The sequence below is a fragment of the Heterocephalus glaber genome, unplaced genomic scaffold, assembly GCF_053883595.1.
Source record: "Heterocephalus glaber isolate CG9 unplaced genomic scaffold, H.glaber_assembly_v1.0 deba00001689, whole genome shotgun sequence".
Classification (NCBI taxonomy): Eukaryota; Metazoa; Chordata; class Mammalia; order Rodentia; family Bathyergidae; genus Heterocephalus; species Heterocephalus glaber.
In genome coordinates this window covers 9,824,986-9,841,575 of record NW_028258414.1, presented here as the reverse complement: position 1 = coordinate 9,841,575, position 16,590 = coordinate 9,824,986, and the positions used below count along the sequence as shown (strand labels likewise).

The window sequence follows — 16,590 nt, the reverse complement described above, 5'->3', positions numbered from 1 at the left end:
GGTCTCGATTTGGGGCTTCAGAATTTTCCATGGGGTCTTTGTATTTCTTATTTCTGCCTCTATGTAATAGGCCTTAGGACAAAGGTCGGCGTGGTGTTGTCCAGGCTCAGGTTAGTGGAGGGGAGTAGCCCAGAGCCTCAACTGAACTATGTATATTACATCCACAGCAAATTAAGAAAGGCCAAGAATAATGTCTTGAGTTTTACAAAAACTAATATTCACTTTAAAGAAATAGTGGTCTTAATTTTTGAGACTACACCCTGCACAATTTTACTCTTTAAATTACTACTACTATTTTTCTTGATAAAATAATGGCAATGGATGATTTGTATTAGTTTACTTATTTTGTGAATGTTTGCGTATGGCAAAATTAAAAGTTACTATACCTATATCCCCCAATCTAAAATGAGTTCATTATAAAATCCAAACATTAGGGGATAATCTCTTTTCAGACTAAAGGGTACCTCTCAGGAAATCTTGAGGACCTTTAAGTTTAAGGATATGTAATGTAAGGTTACGTAATCATGACAGTATTTTTCTATAACAAAATAACTACATGCTACATTTGAAAAAATAAGTTACAATGAATATATGGTACAGATATAACAATTAAGGTATTATATAAGAACAAATCATTCAGAATTTAATAATGGTGATGACATAAAAATTTCCCAGTACAAATTTGCAAGGCAGTGGATAGAAGAGAAACTGAATGAAACCGTGAATGAGCACAGGCTACAGAATAAGAAGACACTGAATTTAAAATCCATATGTTCTTTTTTTGTTTGTTTTTGTTTTTTTGAGACAGGGTCTCACCATGTACTTCAGGCTGGCCTTGAACTTACTATGTAGCCCATGCTGGCCTCCAACATGGGGATCCTCCTGCCCCAGCCTACCAAGTACTAAAATTACAGGCCTGTACCACCAGGCCTGGCTCCATATTTTCAAATAGTTCTAAGGTAGGAGATTAGAGCTGAGGAAAACCAGACAATCAACTGGATGCAATGTGTCACAAGTCATAAGAACCCATGGCTAATAGGTTGGGTGAGATATTTCCAAAAGAAAGAAGACATGCACACAACCCTGGACCCAAAATGACTCCAGGCTTAGGGCTCCCATGCACTGTACAGGGAACCAATCGGACAGCAATAATCACAATCCTTCATTTAATATGGGTGGGACCAGTCAAAGGACACAATTTCCCAGCCTTCATTTATATCTGGCAAGAGGTCAAGCAAGTTTTTTATAGGACAATTTACATCTGGTGCGAGGCCAGTGAGTTTTGATAGGGCAAATGCCATATTTGCATAAGGTAGAGACCAATCCAGGTATTTTGCATGCCAAAGACCCCCTTTATCCTTAGGACACTGTGAGCCTTTTCATCACCCCTCTAACCCTACAGAATGTACTCCTCCTCCCCCTTCAATAAATCTACTCCTTCGCTGCCTTTTCTTTATATCTTGTCCAATTCTTTATTCAGGTCACGTGGATCTGTACAGAAGCCCCCAACACCCCCCATTTGGTAACAGCTCTAAGACTTTGGGTGGGTCTCTCTCTGCTGACAAAGTAAAATATCACTAAGTTGCCCGGCTGGTCTCAAACCTGAAATCCTCCTGCCTCAGCCTCTTGAATAGCTGGGACTACAGGCCATAAACATGTCTTTTTAACCACAGCTTCCTCATTTAAAAACAGGGAGCAGGGCCAGGGATTTAGCTCAGTGGTTTCGCCTCCTGCTGTGCAAGTGCAAGGACCTGAGTTCGATTCCCCAGTACCAAAAAAAAAAAAAAAAACAGGGATCATAATATCCATTTCACAATGATTATCAAAACTTAAAAAAGAGGGCCTGGGGATTTAGCTCAGTGGTTTTGCCTCCTGCTGCACAAGTGCAAGGACCAGAGTTCAATCCCTGGTACCAAAAAAAACTTTAAAAAGATAGAATAATTTAAGCATTTAGTATATAGCATGTACTCAGAATGAAAATGATTATTATCACTATGACTATACTCAGTACTGCTGAAAAGTATGTATCATTTATGTACACAATGAAAGTATACTCAAGTTAATTCTCTGCAATAGACATAGGTGAGAAAACCAGAACCCCTGTGCATGTCTGTTTTCTAAAAATAAGCATGTCACATTCCCAGGGGAGTTGGCTAATCCATAAATACTTGTGCTAGACCTTTCTGAAGACAACTCTGCTCTGCCTTTCACGTACTGATGAGTTCAGCTCTAAATTCTCAGTACACAAAGACTCCCACAGAAGTTAATGGGAAGTCAATGGGAAATTGACTTTTCCTACCCTGCGCTGGTTGGAATGCAATGCTCTGTTAATCATGCCACCCTTCTTGTTCTCTTCCCTCCTACCCTAAATTAAAACTACTGGTGGAAACCCCATATAGATAGTTTACAGTTTTCATTACAATGAAACAATATCCTGGTTGAAGCAGAAGTCTATCAAAAGCCTACAAGCTAACCACTGGCTGTGATTAGAGTCTCCATGAAAAGCAAGGGCCCTGATTCTACCATAATACCACCTTGCATTTGTATAGAACTTTTAACTTTTCAAAGGGCTTTCACATCTACCATCCCTTTTGGTCATTACAACGACCCTGTTCAGTAGGAAAGGACAAGTAATTATTATCCACAATTGACAGATGAGGCATCCATAGCAAATGAAAGGTTAAGTGATCTGCCTATGGCCAAGAAGCCAGAGCAGAGCTGTGGTCTCCTACTTCTACTCCAATGCTCTTTCTACCAGACCACTGAAAAAGGTTTTGTAAACAGATTATAAACTCTGACAAAATAAAAGAAAATTGAGATGAAAGCTCAAATCAGGGGTCAGGGAAGCTATGTCTCTTCATCATTGCTGAATTTTTCAAGCTTAGTATTAAAGCTTTGGAAATGTACCCTTTTCTCTTGTTTACTTCAGTCCCAGACAGCTGTTAATGCAAATTTTCACTAGAATTTGAAATATAAAAGCAAAGTCTTTCCCAGATATATTCAAATCACTTTGAATCAGAGAGTGACCCTCTAGTTCATTTTGGGGTATGGGTAAAAGATGGGTAGAAAACAACTGAGAGTACATCTTTAAATCCTGTCTACATATTAAGCCTGCAGCTACATTATAACTATAGTCTGGAAGGGTAAAAGAGATCTCCAGTTGAAAGTAGATTTTGAAAAATTTTTAGAGCCCAGGGGTTCATTTTTAATGAGCCGTTACTTTAAGTACTGCATAAAAAATACAGGAAATTGATAGTCCATTTAGTCTGCACCATACCTAATGCAAAAGTCATTAAGATGCATTATTCTTAATGTTCATATGATCAGTAAGTCTCTTTTCAAAGAAATGCCCTTAACTTTCACATAAGGAAATCTTTGAAAACCATATCTATTATATAGAAAATGTTATGGCAATTGTGATTACTTGCATGTCTTCCCCCATGCCCAAAAAACAGCATCCTCAATTACATTAACATTTTTTAAAATAGTCCTCATTTGTAATGTACTTACATATGACAGCATTGCCTTCATTTCTTCATCACTTCTCACAGTAATTCTATCACCATCTTCATCTTCATCTGTTTAAAAAGAAACATAAAATTTGCATTTTTTTAAAGTACAAAAATCATGCTGCATGGGAGCATAATACAACTGGGTTTTTTACAGCTGATATCTAAACCCTCAACATCATATATTTTGTGAGAGGTTTGAATTATCAGTACATTGTTTTCTTTTTTGTTTCTTTGGAATATAATCAGAATCTCCAGAAAGACCTAAAACTCTGTTTTAGGGATGGATGAAAATCAAAATATTGCTCATGTCATTCATGACATATATCTGGGTTACAGTAAATATAACTAGGGTACAACAAAACATGTTTGGGAATTTTAAAACCAAAGAGAGGCCAGTCCTGTTCTATTATCAATACATTTTTGTTTCCTAAAAAGCACCCTGTCCCCCTCTATTTTTCCATTCTTCCTCTCACTGAGGCAATCTATCACACCACAGAAGCATGATACAAATGGCTAATGTTTATTGAACACTATATATATACAAGGCACTGTGATTTGTGCTTCATATACAATACCACTTTTAAAACTTTACCACAACCCTATGATGTGGACATCATCATTACTGTTATTCCTTTTCTTGCAGAAAAAGAACCTGCAGCCTAGGACAAGGTTAACTTGAAAAGCAATTCCAGTACAGATCTTTCTATCTCTGATGCCATCCAGCAGCAGATTTCTTTTCAAACAGTTTCATTTTGTATGGGTTACTCTCTGGTCCTAGCAAGCCTCCAGTGGTGATTCAGGTTATTCTGAAATAATATAATAGTCTCAACACTTGAGAACAATATGTCTTTACAAAATACATCGCCAGAATGTGTACACTTAAACATGTGTCCTCAAAGAGGCACATCTAGAACTTCAATAACTCTCACAATCAAAATAGTTTTGAAATATTGCTTCAAAAAATGTTTTAAGAACCTACAGATAGATCACGTGAGATCTCATAACCCAAAATGGAACTAATGGCTAGATCACCTACCCTTGCCATCTGCTAACTGGACTCAGATGACTTATTTCTAAATATTTAGTTGGACACTTCATTCTTCTAAAGATTTAGATTTGTCAATAATAAGAACATCTGACAAACTAAGTACACAGTTGAAAGAAAAATGCCCAATGAGCAATGTACATAGCCTCCCAAGGTGACAACTTGAAAGAGGAAGGCTCTTGATTACTCTTGGCTTTATAACTGCTGATCCAATCAGATGCAGAAAATGTGCTAATCCCAGGACTGGTGAGCCAGGCATCTCTCACAAGAGAATAAGCTTGCAGGACATGCTCTGGGGATGTTTACAAAAGAACCAGAGGATTCAGATCCAACACAAGGATCTTCCCCCACCACACATCTGCAGGCCCAGCCTCTCCTGTCCAGCTGTAGTTCTGAAGATGTCCCCCTGCTTGGTGATCGGGCCATGGGGATCCTAAGAGGGAATTTGTGCTCTTTCCCAATTAGCCTATTGCAGAGCAACATGCTACTACTTCCTTCTCCTCAGTAGCTACCTGACAGCATGCTGGAAACCAGCATTCGCCAGAGAGCTGAAAGTCAAAACACAGTATGCAGTATTCAGGGACCAACCCCTTGGTCACCACAACAGCTCTCACACAGTTTTCTTTCCAAAGCATTTGTTTCTGGATCCGGCATCCTGGGTCACTCTGCAGAGTTCCCAGACTTGATGTGATGGGTATCCTCAAGTCACTCTGTCTATATAGCTAGGAGCTGTTGAGAGTCACTACTGGTATTCTGCTACCCAGGGCTGCCTGTTCTCAGTGTAAAAGGTGCACATGGGTCCCTTTCAGTAAGGATATAAAGGCCCATGTCTGCACTCCTAAGGATGGACCCATACAAGGGCTATCAGGAACCTAGCATGTTCTCTTCCTTTTCAGTGTAGACTCTCTAAGGCCAAACTGGGAAAGAAATGTCATCTTAGTTGTAGAAACAGAAGAAAGGACTTTCCATATACATCCCAGAAACTATCATTTTCAAGGCTAAGCTAAAAGTTTTCTTTAAAACGCAGGAGACAATGAGGATAAAACAGAGTATACTGTTACATATTATCACACATTAAGCACTTTACATTTTGCTTTAAATCCAGGTCAAATTCTGTTCCAGCCTGAAGGAAGTAGCTTTGTGTAAATCTGCACCAGAGCTAGCTCTAGAGATGATGGCTACAAAGGGGTACTTAGGTACAAACTGTGACATACACAAGCCCTCAAAAGGGTACTGTCTGTGTGGGACGGGAGGTTTAGTACAAGAAAAAGCTTTCTTATAGTTTCTAAAGAGAGGACACAAATTTCATAAACGGAACAATCTCTCTAAATCAAGATATGAGGGGGAGGGGAGGGGAGGAGAAGAGAGGTGAGGTCTTTAAATTCTCAAAGCCAACCTTAACTATGTAAGGGTACTTAAGACAAAATATTCTGAAATTCTAGACGTCTATGGAATCTCTTAAGAGACTATTTCAGAAGGGGGAAAAAAAGCAACCTGAGGGAAGTCAACTAGTAGAATAACTCTGTACAGAGCAGCTCTGTAAAAAGCAGCTATGAAACTCTATCACTGAAGCACTAATTTAAGGAGATGGAAAACAGGCTGTGATGCCAATCCCAATGTGGAGGGCTGGTGCCGTACCATCAGGGATCTGACACCAAGAGAATGATTTCAAGGAAGTTGAAAGAAACATTCCAATAGAGCCTGGGGATAAAATCAGGCTTATGTGACATAGTGATTAATAACTGTTGTGATTAATAAGACTGAATTTTATCTCATCTTGGTTTTCTTTGGGGAACTGTCTGCTTCACTCTAATATCTGTACATAGCTGCTTTAATGAAGACTAAGATTTCCTGTTCAAAGAAGAGACTAAGTTGGAAAAATAACCATATCCATGAGAACAATGGTAATTCTGGCCAAAAGGCAAAATCTAAGCTGTCTCTGACCCCTTCATGGAGGCTGAAGAGCAAAGCACTCACCTTAATATTTAAAATAAGAATGGGCCAGGGATTTAGCTCAGTGGTTCCGCCACCTGCCTCACAAGTGCAAGGTCCTGAATTCGATCCCCGGTACCAAAAAAAAAAAAAATGACCTAAAATAAGAGTGCGCTTCTCTCTGAAGACAGGTAATAGATAGGAATAAGGAGTGACTAAAGGGCAAGAAATCAGAAGTACACACCAAGCAGTTTACTGTGACAGTACACTGAAATACTTTTCTAAACAAAAAGCCAGACAAATACAACCAATCTCACAAACACTATCAAACTGGGTTAGCTATTAAGAGTTACACTAGCTAGAATTATAAATCATAAACTTACTAAAATGGCACGAAGAGCTTCAAAGGTATACACTGGTGAAGAACACCGGAAAGTAATGGTACTAAAGTGGAAAGAAGTAGAAAAATAACTTGAACTCTTTCCATCTTACACATGGAGGTTCTTTGCCATCTGACCAAGAAAGCATTACTGGATATAACCAAGAGAAAGAGGGGGGCAGATCTGACACACTGGTTCACAATGAGAACTCCAGGCTTCTCTAGTTGCCTGGAGCACAGTAATATGATTTTCCAGCACATTAGGGAAGCAAAAGTAGAACCAGAAAGTCTATGTACTGGCTGGATTTTGTTAATGTCACTTAAAATGGAGGAAAAAATCCTAGCAAGATACCAAATAGAGTGCAGCAGATGGTAAACAAATATTATGAAGCAATCTTCACAAAATCTGCAGTGTGTCACAAATATACAAAATGGCAGAGTTTGGGAAAAGAGAATCGTAACAGGCCATATGTTGTTAGTGATTTTATTGGAAGAAACGTGCAATCCAAAAGAGAAACCTAGAAGAGGAACATAAGGGCCCCATAGAGGAGCAGCAGCCGCAGGTAGGCCTCGTCATTCGATGGCCATGGAGGAGTGAAGGGCAGGCAGGCCCAGGGGATCCCTGGCAGACGGGGCTCAGGAGAGCTTCCGGGAGAGGCAGACTAGCTTCCACAGAGAGCAATAGGAAGCCAAGGCAATATATTCTGTGTCATTTATCACACTCCTGTGCCAGGTGGGAGTCAATGAGAGCTACAGGAAAGACATTTTTCCCAGGCAAGAGGAAAGAAATGAAAACATAATTGTAGAGGTTAGAAAGACATCAACAGGAAATTACCAGAAAGAATATCAAGTTCAGAGCTCTTCCCAGCAGAGGAGTCTAACAATCCAGGCAGGACAACAGGCCACGGTTTCTATGGCTACACCTTCCTATCCAGGAGTTTTCACTTAGCTCCATGCCATCCTCCTGGTACTTCTCAGTTTCCTTGTTTTCTTACTCCTTCGAGTAAATGAAAGTGTCCATTACATGGCAGGCATTTAACAGGGCACTGGAAGAGTAAGAATGAAGAAAGCGAAACCAAAGCCTACCATGGAGCTTACAGTCATGGAGGGAGATGAGGGAAGGGGTCACGTGGTATGTGGAGAAGCAGGTTAAGGCAGCCCCTGAGTTAGAAAAGGGAGCCGGAGTGGTGAGAAGAGAATGAGAAGTGGAGAGAGAAACAGATAAATTCAGAAAAGGCGTGGTGGCCCAGGGGTGTGAAATCAAAGGGACTTGTCCGCATTTGGATTTGGATCTGGCTTTTATTCTGGAGGGTTTTTTAAAAAAATGTAACTCTATCTTTTAAATCTGCAAATTATGATTATTAATACATAGTGATTCTACACATTAGCTGGCTTCATCGTGACATTTCCATAACTGCACACACCGTGCGTGCTTTGAGCGCATGGCCCCTGCCTACTACCATCTCTTGGCTTTCCCTTTTTCCCCCCTCCCTCAAGTCCTCCCCTCTTCCGTAACAGTTTCTCTACTGCTTTCAGATCGTCTCTTTTAAATTCCAATTTCCACATATGAGAGAAAACATGATACTTGTCTTTCTGTGTGTGGCTGATTTCACTTAACATGATGACCTTTAGTCCCATTTATTTTCCTGCAAATGGCATGATTTTGTTCTTCTTCGTGGCTGAATAATACTCTATTGTGCATATATGCCATATTCACCTTGTTGATGATTTGCTTATTCTTAGTAGTATACGTTTGTGATACTTAATAGCTACATAAATCCTGGAGGATTGGTACATGTACATATTGCATTTTGATCATTTTTACTCTCCATTCCCACCCAGCCTCCCCTCCACCCCTCACCAGATCCCTTCTCATCTTCAAAGTCTACTTCCCTGCTTCCTATCACCTCTTTTATTTTGCTCTTTAAATTATTTATATTTTGAATTTCTCATATTAGAGAAATCATGGGCCGGGAATGTAGCTCAGCAGCACCGTGCCTGCCTGGCAAGTGCAAGGTCCTGAGTTCAATATGGGGAAAAAAAAAAAAAAGAAATCATGCAATATTTAACCTTCTGCTATTGCTAATATGCTCTCAAGATCCATCGATTTTCCTACAAATGACTCAAATTTATCTTTTTTTATGGCCAAGGAGCATTCATTCATATATATATATATATGAGAATGAATATATGTGTGTGTGTGTACACATTTTCTTTATCCATTTATTTGTTGCTGGGCATCTGGAGGGTTACATGTCATAATCTCACCTAACATGTAAGAGGATTACTCTGCTTAGTGGAGAAGAGGCTGTATGGAGACAAAGGAGGAAACAGAAATAGGAGGCCCCTGCCTACTCTAGGCGACAAATCATAGTGGCCTATAAACAAGGTAAAGGTATTTTTGTTCTTTTGTCCTTCTTTCCTTCCCTCTTCCTTCCCTCTCTCCCTCCCTCCCTTCCTTCCCTCCTTCCATCCTTCTTTCTTCCTTCCAGGAGGGTCTTGCTATGCTGTCCAGGCTGGCCTTGAATTCCTAGGCTCAAGCATTATTCCTGCCTCAATCTTCTAAGTAGCTAGGACTAGGCACCAACATGTCTGGCCAAGTTGAAGTTCTGAGATGCCTTCACATGTTAGTTCTTAGAAGACAGAGTCTGTAGGGTTTGCTGATGAGTGGGATATGGATAAAGAAGATTTATCCTTATTCATTTCTTTGACCATCCATGCATTCCAGAAGCACATACTGAATCTACTATGTGCCAGGTACTGTGGCAGGGTCTCTACAGATTCAAATGAGCAGCACTATCTGCTGACTTCCAGGAGCAACTAGTTTAGTCCTTTCGTAAAAAACTTAATCTTCTTAAGCCCAGCATAGTGATTGACACTTCTAACTCCTGAACTCTGGGAGGCTGGGGCACAAGAATTGAAAATTTGAGCCCAGCCTGAGCAACTTAGCCAGATCCTGTCTCAAATTTTTTAAAAATTCAAAAAGGGTTGGGGATGTAGCTTACTGCCAAGGTCCTGGATTCATTCCCTAGTAATAGACACACACACACACACACCCCACTTCTCAATTTTACACATTAGCAAGACAACTATTAAGAAATAATGACTCTAGCCGGGGATTTAGCTCAGTGGTTTCGCCGCTTGCTGCATAAATGTAAGGACCTGAGTTCGATCCCGGGTACCAAAAAATAAATAAATAAAAGAAATAATGACTCTCAAGACTAAAAAGGATCCGGACTTTTTACATCAATGATTACTTGAAGTCAAAATTTCAAAAAATTAAAGCTCTCTTCAAATTACTTCAAATTCTAAGATGCATAATGACCTCTTACATGTTTTAGACACAATGTAGCTTTATTGTGAATCAAAATTTTCTACTACTTTACCTAAAATGTATATAAGTAACAGTTTATCTTTTATACATCCAACAGTTTAAGAAAAGAAACTGTGTTTCTTCCAAATATCTTATGACTTGAACTTTTCTCAGAAGCAAAAAGGGACTCCCACCCAACTATTCCTAATGAGATTGTCTTTGCTATTTAGACAAATCTACAGGGGTCACCTGTGGGAAACTGTAGACTTCAGCTATCTAGTTGAAAGAATTGATCACAAGAAGTTTGTTAACTAAGAAAATTAAGTCGTTTCTGGGAAATTCCACAAGTCTGTTTGTTAAAAGAATGCCAGAAAACTTTAAGAGACCTTGTGAAAGTTTCACGGGAGAAAAACAGGTTTTCCTAGTTTTCTTATTTACCATTTCCTGGGATCAGAGAACCATGACCCAATGACTCTACGGGTGGTGAGAGAGATAAGACTCACTATGCACATCTGTGATGTTTGTGGTGGGCCAGTGGGCTTGATTTTGGCTGAAATCGTCCTGCTCCCTTGACACTATCTGATAAGAAGAGGGCTGCGGTGTGCTCTTTGATGTACAGGATTGGTGAACGGAAACAGGGGACTTGTGAATTAGCCTGTAGCTTTTATGAGTCACTTAAAGTCATTTGTCACCAGAGGTTAAAATCAGAAAGACAATAGCCACAATAACTAAGCTGCTTTCCTACATGTATAAAAGCCTTGCTTCTTTCCTTTGTGATTGTCAAATAGTGCCAGAGGAATTAAACTGCTGTTCATCCCCCAGGCTGTCTCCTTTTCTTTCTTTAAAAGTCAGTGCTTTCTGGGGTCTTAGGTCTCCTTCTAGAGAGACCACCAACAGTCACCTATATTTGTCTTCTACAATCTGAAAACCTACAACCTTCACATAATTTGCAATTTTCCTTTAAAAAAGGTCATACTATGCCTAATTTAAAATAAGATATAATATTGGTTTAAAGATTTCTATCCAAACTACAAAAATAATCTTAAAAAAAAGCAACCGAAAGGATTCTATTCAATGAGAAGTGAGTCATGCCTGAAGAAAGGCATAAAATAAGTATTTATCTAATAACCTTATATTCGGAACCAAACTCAGATGCAGTTTGACCAGTGTGCAGATGACTGTGAGGGCTGCAGATCTGATCAGGCACATCAGTGTCACGGGAAAGTAAAAACACATAGTACTTATGAGTGTGAGTCGGTGTTTGTCTATGGAAACTTGAAATGCGTCTTCCAAGTCATGAGTGACATTCAAGTGACCAGCAACACCAGTTGAACTGTCATTTTACAGCAGTGACTTTTTCTTTTTCTTTTCAGTACTGGGGACTGAATCCAGAGTTTCACACTGAGCTATATCCCCAACCCCTTTTTATTTTTTGAGATAGAGCTTCACTAAGTCCCTAAATTGCCCAGGCTGAGCTCCAACTTGTGATCCAGCCTCTTGGAGTGCTGGGATTCTAAGCATGCAGTTCCTTGTGCACAGAAAAGTCCAGAGAGAGGAACACATGTAACGGCAAATGCATCGCTGGGCACGGCTGATTTTTAGCACCTCACGAGCTGGTGTCCTCATTAATCTGTTAATGAAACTGTGAAAACCAGACCTCTGGGCCTATATGAGTGTCAGGATCCTACACCATATACAGGGCCTACACATGCACATATGCTGGATTGATCACAGTTCTGGAATTTAGCCTCATCTGAGAAATGTCCTCACGTCTGGGAAAAGACAAATTATTCAATAACGGGCATGGCGTCAACTATGTGCTTGAAAAATAAAGCTGGACCTGACTTCTTTCACCAAAATAAAATGAAAATGTTACAAGAATTTTTTTCTGCTCTTTGTAATAAAAAATGCATGCTTATTATTTTTTAAAAAGCTATGATATGTACCTACATATTTATATATGTAACTAATATATGTTTGTTAACTTCATTAAAGTAGAAAGAAAAAAAGACTACAGATGAATGTTTTTCCAATAACCTGGAATGCAGAAGCTCTTTCTAAGAATAACAAACCCAGAAATCACAAAGGAAAATATGATAAATTTGACTGTGAAAGAATTTAAACTCTTCTATGGGGGGAAAAAAAACCCAAAGAGAATAAAAAGACCAAAACAGACTGAGCATGGTAGCACACACTTGCAGTCCCAGCACTCGGGTGGCTGAGGTAGGAGGATTAGGCCAGCTTAGGCTACATAGTTGAGTTCAAGGCCAGCCTGAACTACATAACAAAACCCTGATTCAAAAAGACCAAAACAGTACTTGCTTTGGCAGCACGTACACTAAGATTCAAAGGTTACAGAGAAGATTAGCCTGACCCCCGCAAAAGGAGGACATACAAATTCTTTAAGTGTTCCACATTTTTAAAAATATCACTCTTGGCCAGGGATTTAACTCAGTGGTTCTGCCACCTGCCTTGCAAGCACAAGGTCCGGAGTTCGATCCCCAGTACCAAAAAAAAAAAAAAAAAAAAAACAGTTAAAAAGGGGGTCCAATCACTCCCTGACCTCTTCTGGCAGTTTCTAGCTATACTGGTAGCTGACCACTTATGATTCAGTGAGGCTAAAAGAAACTACGGTGGAAGCTATAAAAGCTCAACAAGAACAGTCAGGATACCTCTTCAGAGGGGGGAATATTATAGACTGCTAAATTACGTAGAAATATTGTAGGCAGTCAGACAGGGTTGGTCCCTCAAGGGAGTCAGTGCAGAAGATGAGAACACATCAAAACTGCGGCTGGGGGCACATCTGAAGAAGATTAAAGTCACCATGGCCAGATTTCCATACTTCCCTAAAGAAGCCTGAGATTACTGGTATTACCTCCCTTTTGAAATTTCCCATATAAATAAACCATTATCTCATTAGGGGTGGGCCATCCTCTTCCACCCACTAAGACTAAAACTAAGACTAAGACTAAAGACAAGACTAAGACTACAGATTATAGACCAAGGTTAATGATGTCATTCATCCATATCCCCTTGCTACTATTGGATCAATATTGGCCAAGTGGCTATACTTGTAATTTCATTGGTTGATTATATTTTTCACCCATGTTGTACCTACCTTGTGATTTTGCTCTACAGAACTTTCTCAGAGACACGCCAGGACCCTACCTGTCTCTCAGGAGTTATTCCTATTCTCCCTTCCTATTCCTCATTCCTATTCCCCAATAAATTTTCCTACTTGAAAAAAACAAAACCAAACCTAAAAATAGCAATAAATTAAACAATAAGGCAAAGGGGCAATGTTCTTTGGAAAGCTCTTCTATCTATTCGAAAAAGACAAATAACCTAATAGAAAAACAGGCAAAGGTGACCAAAATTAATTCATAGGTGTTAAACACAAATGGAAAGATGCTAAAGCTCAATTATAATTAAAGAAATATAAAACAGTAATATAATTATTTTTTTCACCTATCAAACTGACACTGACTAAAATGTTTGCTAACAGAGTTGTTGAGAATGGAAAGAAACAGGAAGTATAGACTGGTTCTGCAGTTGGAAAGCAAACATTATAATAGCTATGGAAATGCAAATATGGGCACCCTTTGTCTTGGTAGTTTCAGGCCTTAGGAATAAGCATATTTCCACAATGTGGAAAGATCCGACAATGCTATTGACCTCAGCATTTTTTCTAATACTGCAACACTGATAACTTAAATGCCCATCAGGAGGTTAAATATATTATGACTGTAAAATTAAGTCTAATATAATCATCCAAAAGAATGAAGCAGATCTGTGTACACTGATGTTGGAAAGAGGTCTAATACATGCTATTAAGAGGGGGCAGTGGAAAGTAGTTGAAGCTTGGTATGTATTATATATGAAGAAAATCTCCATAAAGATACAGAAGAATAGGGCTGGGGATTTAACTCAGTGGTTTCGCCGCCTGCTGTGCAAGCGCAAGGACCCAAGTTCGAGCCCCAGTACCAAAAAAAAAAAAGATACAAAAGAATTGCTAACAATGAAACCAGAGGTTGTGAGAAAACAGGGATTTTAATTTTTGTTTTGTTTCTATGCTCCTTGATTGTTTAAAGATTACATCCTTTTAATTTGAAAAAAATTAAACACTAGCTATTAACATTCATTTGTGCTCTAGTTGTGAGGGAGAAAGGACTTAAAAGAGGTAAGATAAAAAGGGGGTTTAGTACCATCAGCCCAAAAGGTGAGTTAAGCAGAGATAGGTCTCCCTCTTCCCATCCAGCCTTAACTCCATCAGGAAACACCACCCCCAGGATAAGAAATCAAAAAGAGTAAGACCATGACAGATCCTCTGCCCCCCAGGAAAGTAAATAAGGGGATTTGAATTTGGGGACTGACTGGTCCACACCAACAAATTATATCCCATGCCCAAGCAATAGCACAAATAACTCCCAAAAGGAAATGACTCATTTGCCTTTGGATCATGTGTATTTTATCATTTTCATTTGAACAGGAACACATCTAGCATTCCATTTTGTTCAACAAGTGTGTTCCTCTAAGGTGCTAAAGCTCAGTAATAGGAAGAGAGCAAACGTGAATTAAAGAACTGAGCTTATCACAAAGTGACCAGAATCTAGTGAGGGAGGGAAACCCCACACAACCAACCAGAAAATGATTATCAGTGGTTTCACTGAAGAGACAGCACTTCTCAGCACTGGACAATCTCTACATCACCTGATCCTTCTCCTTTTCCATTCTCAACTCTCTTCTCCATATTTAGGTAAAACGGAGACTTGACAGCTGCCCTATCACTTGCTGTTTAATTCAGATCACTAAATATAATAACCTCTCTCTTCTCTTTTTTGCAATACTGGGAATTGAACCCAGGGACTTCACACTGGGCTACATCACAAGCCCTGTTTTATTTTGAGACAGAGTTTTGCTAAATTGCACAGGCTGGGCTCAAACTTGTGATCCTTCTGCCTTCCAGAGTGCTGGGATTATAGGCATGTGCCACCAGGCCTGGCAACAGCATCTCCTCTGTGTGAGAAATCAATTAGTGTTAGGTTAGGTATACTTTTCAGTATAAAATGTACTACTGTAAATATTTCTTTGAATAGTTTTATTTGAGGACTGCTCATCGTACTCATAAACCACTGAAACTTCCCCAAAATTCCAGTAAATTAGCTTATGAATGATTATATCTTAACTATTTCATATATGTGTGTGTGTGTGTGTGTGTGTGTGTGTGTGTGTGTGTGTGTATGTATTCCATTTACTGGTTCAGATTTCTGGTTCAAAAAATAAACCCACCTTAGGACAACCATGAAAAAAATCAGCCCAGGATTCCAAGTCTGTAATGGAAAGTACATTATAAACCAAACACACAAAAAAACCAAAGCTTGGCATAATTTTTTCTGTGTGTTTGCTTTTTGAGTTTTTTGTTTTCATTGTATGTATGTATGTATATATTTTTGATCTAAAACAAGTCCAGATGCAGACAGCTACAGATCTGCAGCCCTTGTTGTAAGAAAAAAGGGGAACACAATGTCAAACAATTTAAACCTAGAAGTTTAAATGGTTTTTTTTCTATATTTACATTTCACAGGTTTTTTTACATGTTTGGTTATAAAAGTGAAAATTTTATAGCCAAAATGACATGTGTTTGGATCCACACCCTACCACTTCCTGGTGGCCACCTCTGGCAATCATTTCAGGTCTCTAAGTTCAGTTTCCGCACAGGTACAATCTTCCGACCTCACAGAGTCAGTGTAAAGATTATTAAAGCCACAGCAGCAATCTATGTACAGCATCCGGTGCACTGGCTGGCACAGAATAGGCCATCAATAAGTGGTAGTTAAATAACCCATGTTATTTTTATGAATTTTAACTCAGGAAATTTATGGGGCAGGCAAAGGTCTCAGGTCCCAGAAAGCAAGAGTACAAAGTAAGCTGCTTTTTGGCATGCTTAAGAAAAACCAGAACACGCAATTTCACTTATGACCACTCTCAGAGCAAGTCAGCACAGTGGTTGCAAATGTATGCACTGGAATCTGCTCCAGAAATTCCAGTTGACCACTCACTTGAGCAAGATGCCCACAGGTGTCCTTTCCTTGAAGGAAATTGAAGGAGAAGGAGATTCCCTTAAAGGTGACGCCCTTAAAGGTAATGTCCACCCTTGGCTAAAATGGAGCTAAAGACAGTCCTTCACTGCACTCTGTAGAGACCTCGTGGGCGTGAAACTGAACAAGCTAACCCACGGGATGCTCTTAGTGTCTGGCAAGAGGAAGTCCCCAAATGCTAACCCGTAGAATGGCAGCGACACCCAGTGCCCCCACGGAGCCACGGAGAGGAATCTGCGTAGAGCTAGCAACACTGTGTAAAGTATTTCAGATACAAGTAATGCTTCTCAAGTAGTCTAGTGTGGTTAATA

The 16,590-nt window shown here is 39.5% G+C and overlaps 1 protein-coding gene and 1 non-coding gene across 10 annotated transcripts in view; one reads left to right on the top strand and one right to left on the bottom strand.

Annotated features, from left to right (window-relative positions):
- Map2k5 (mitogen-activated protein kinase kinase 5) overlaps positions 1–16,590 on the bottom strand; it is a 258,240-nt gene that overhangs the window by 233,125 nt on the left and 8,525 nt on the right. For all 9 annotated transcript variants that reach the window (XM_004855593.4, XM_021237014.2, XM_004855594.4 and 6 more), the window contains one exon: positions 3,511–3,578. In XM_004855593.4, coding sequence (XP_004855650.1) covers positions 3,511–3,578 — 68 coding nt within the window. The remainder of the gene's footprint in view (positions 1–3,510; positions 3,579–16,590) is intronic.
- On the top strand, positions 12,496–12,602 carry LOC147821857 (U6 spliceosomal RNA). The gene has a single exon (XR_015446522.1). It is a non-coding gene; the product is annotated as a U6 spliceosomal RNA (small nuclear RNA).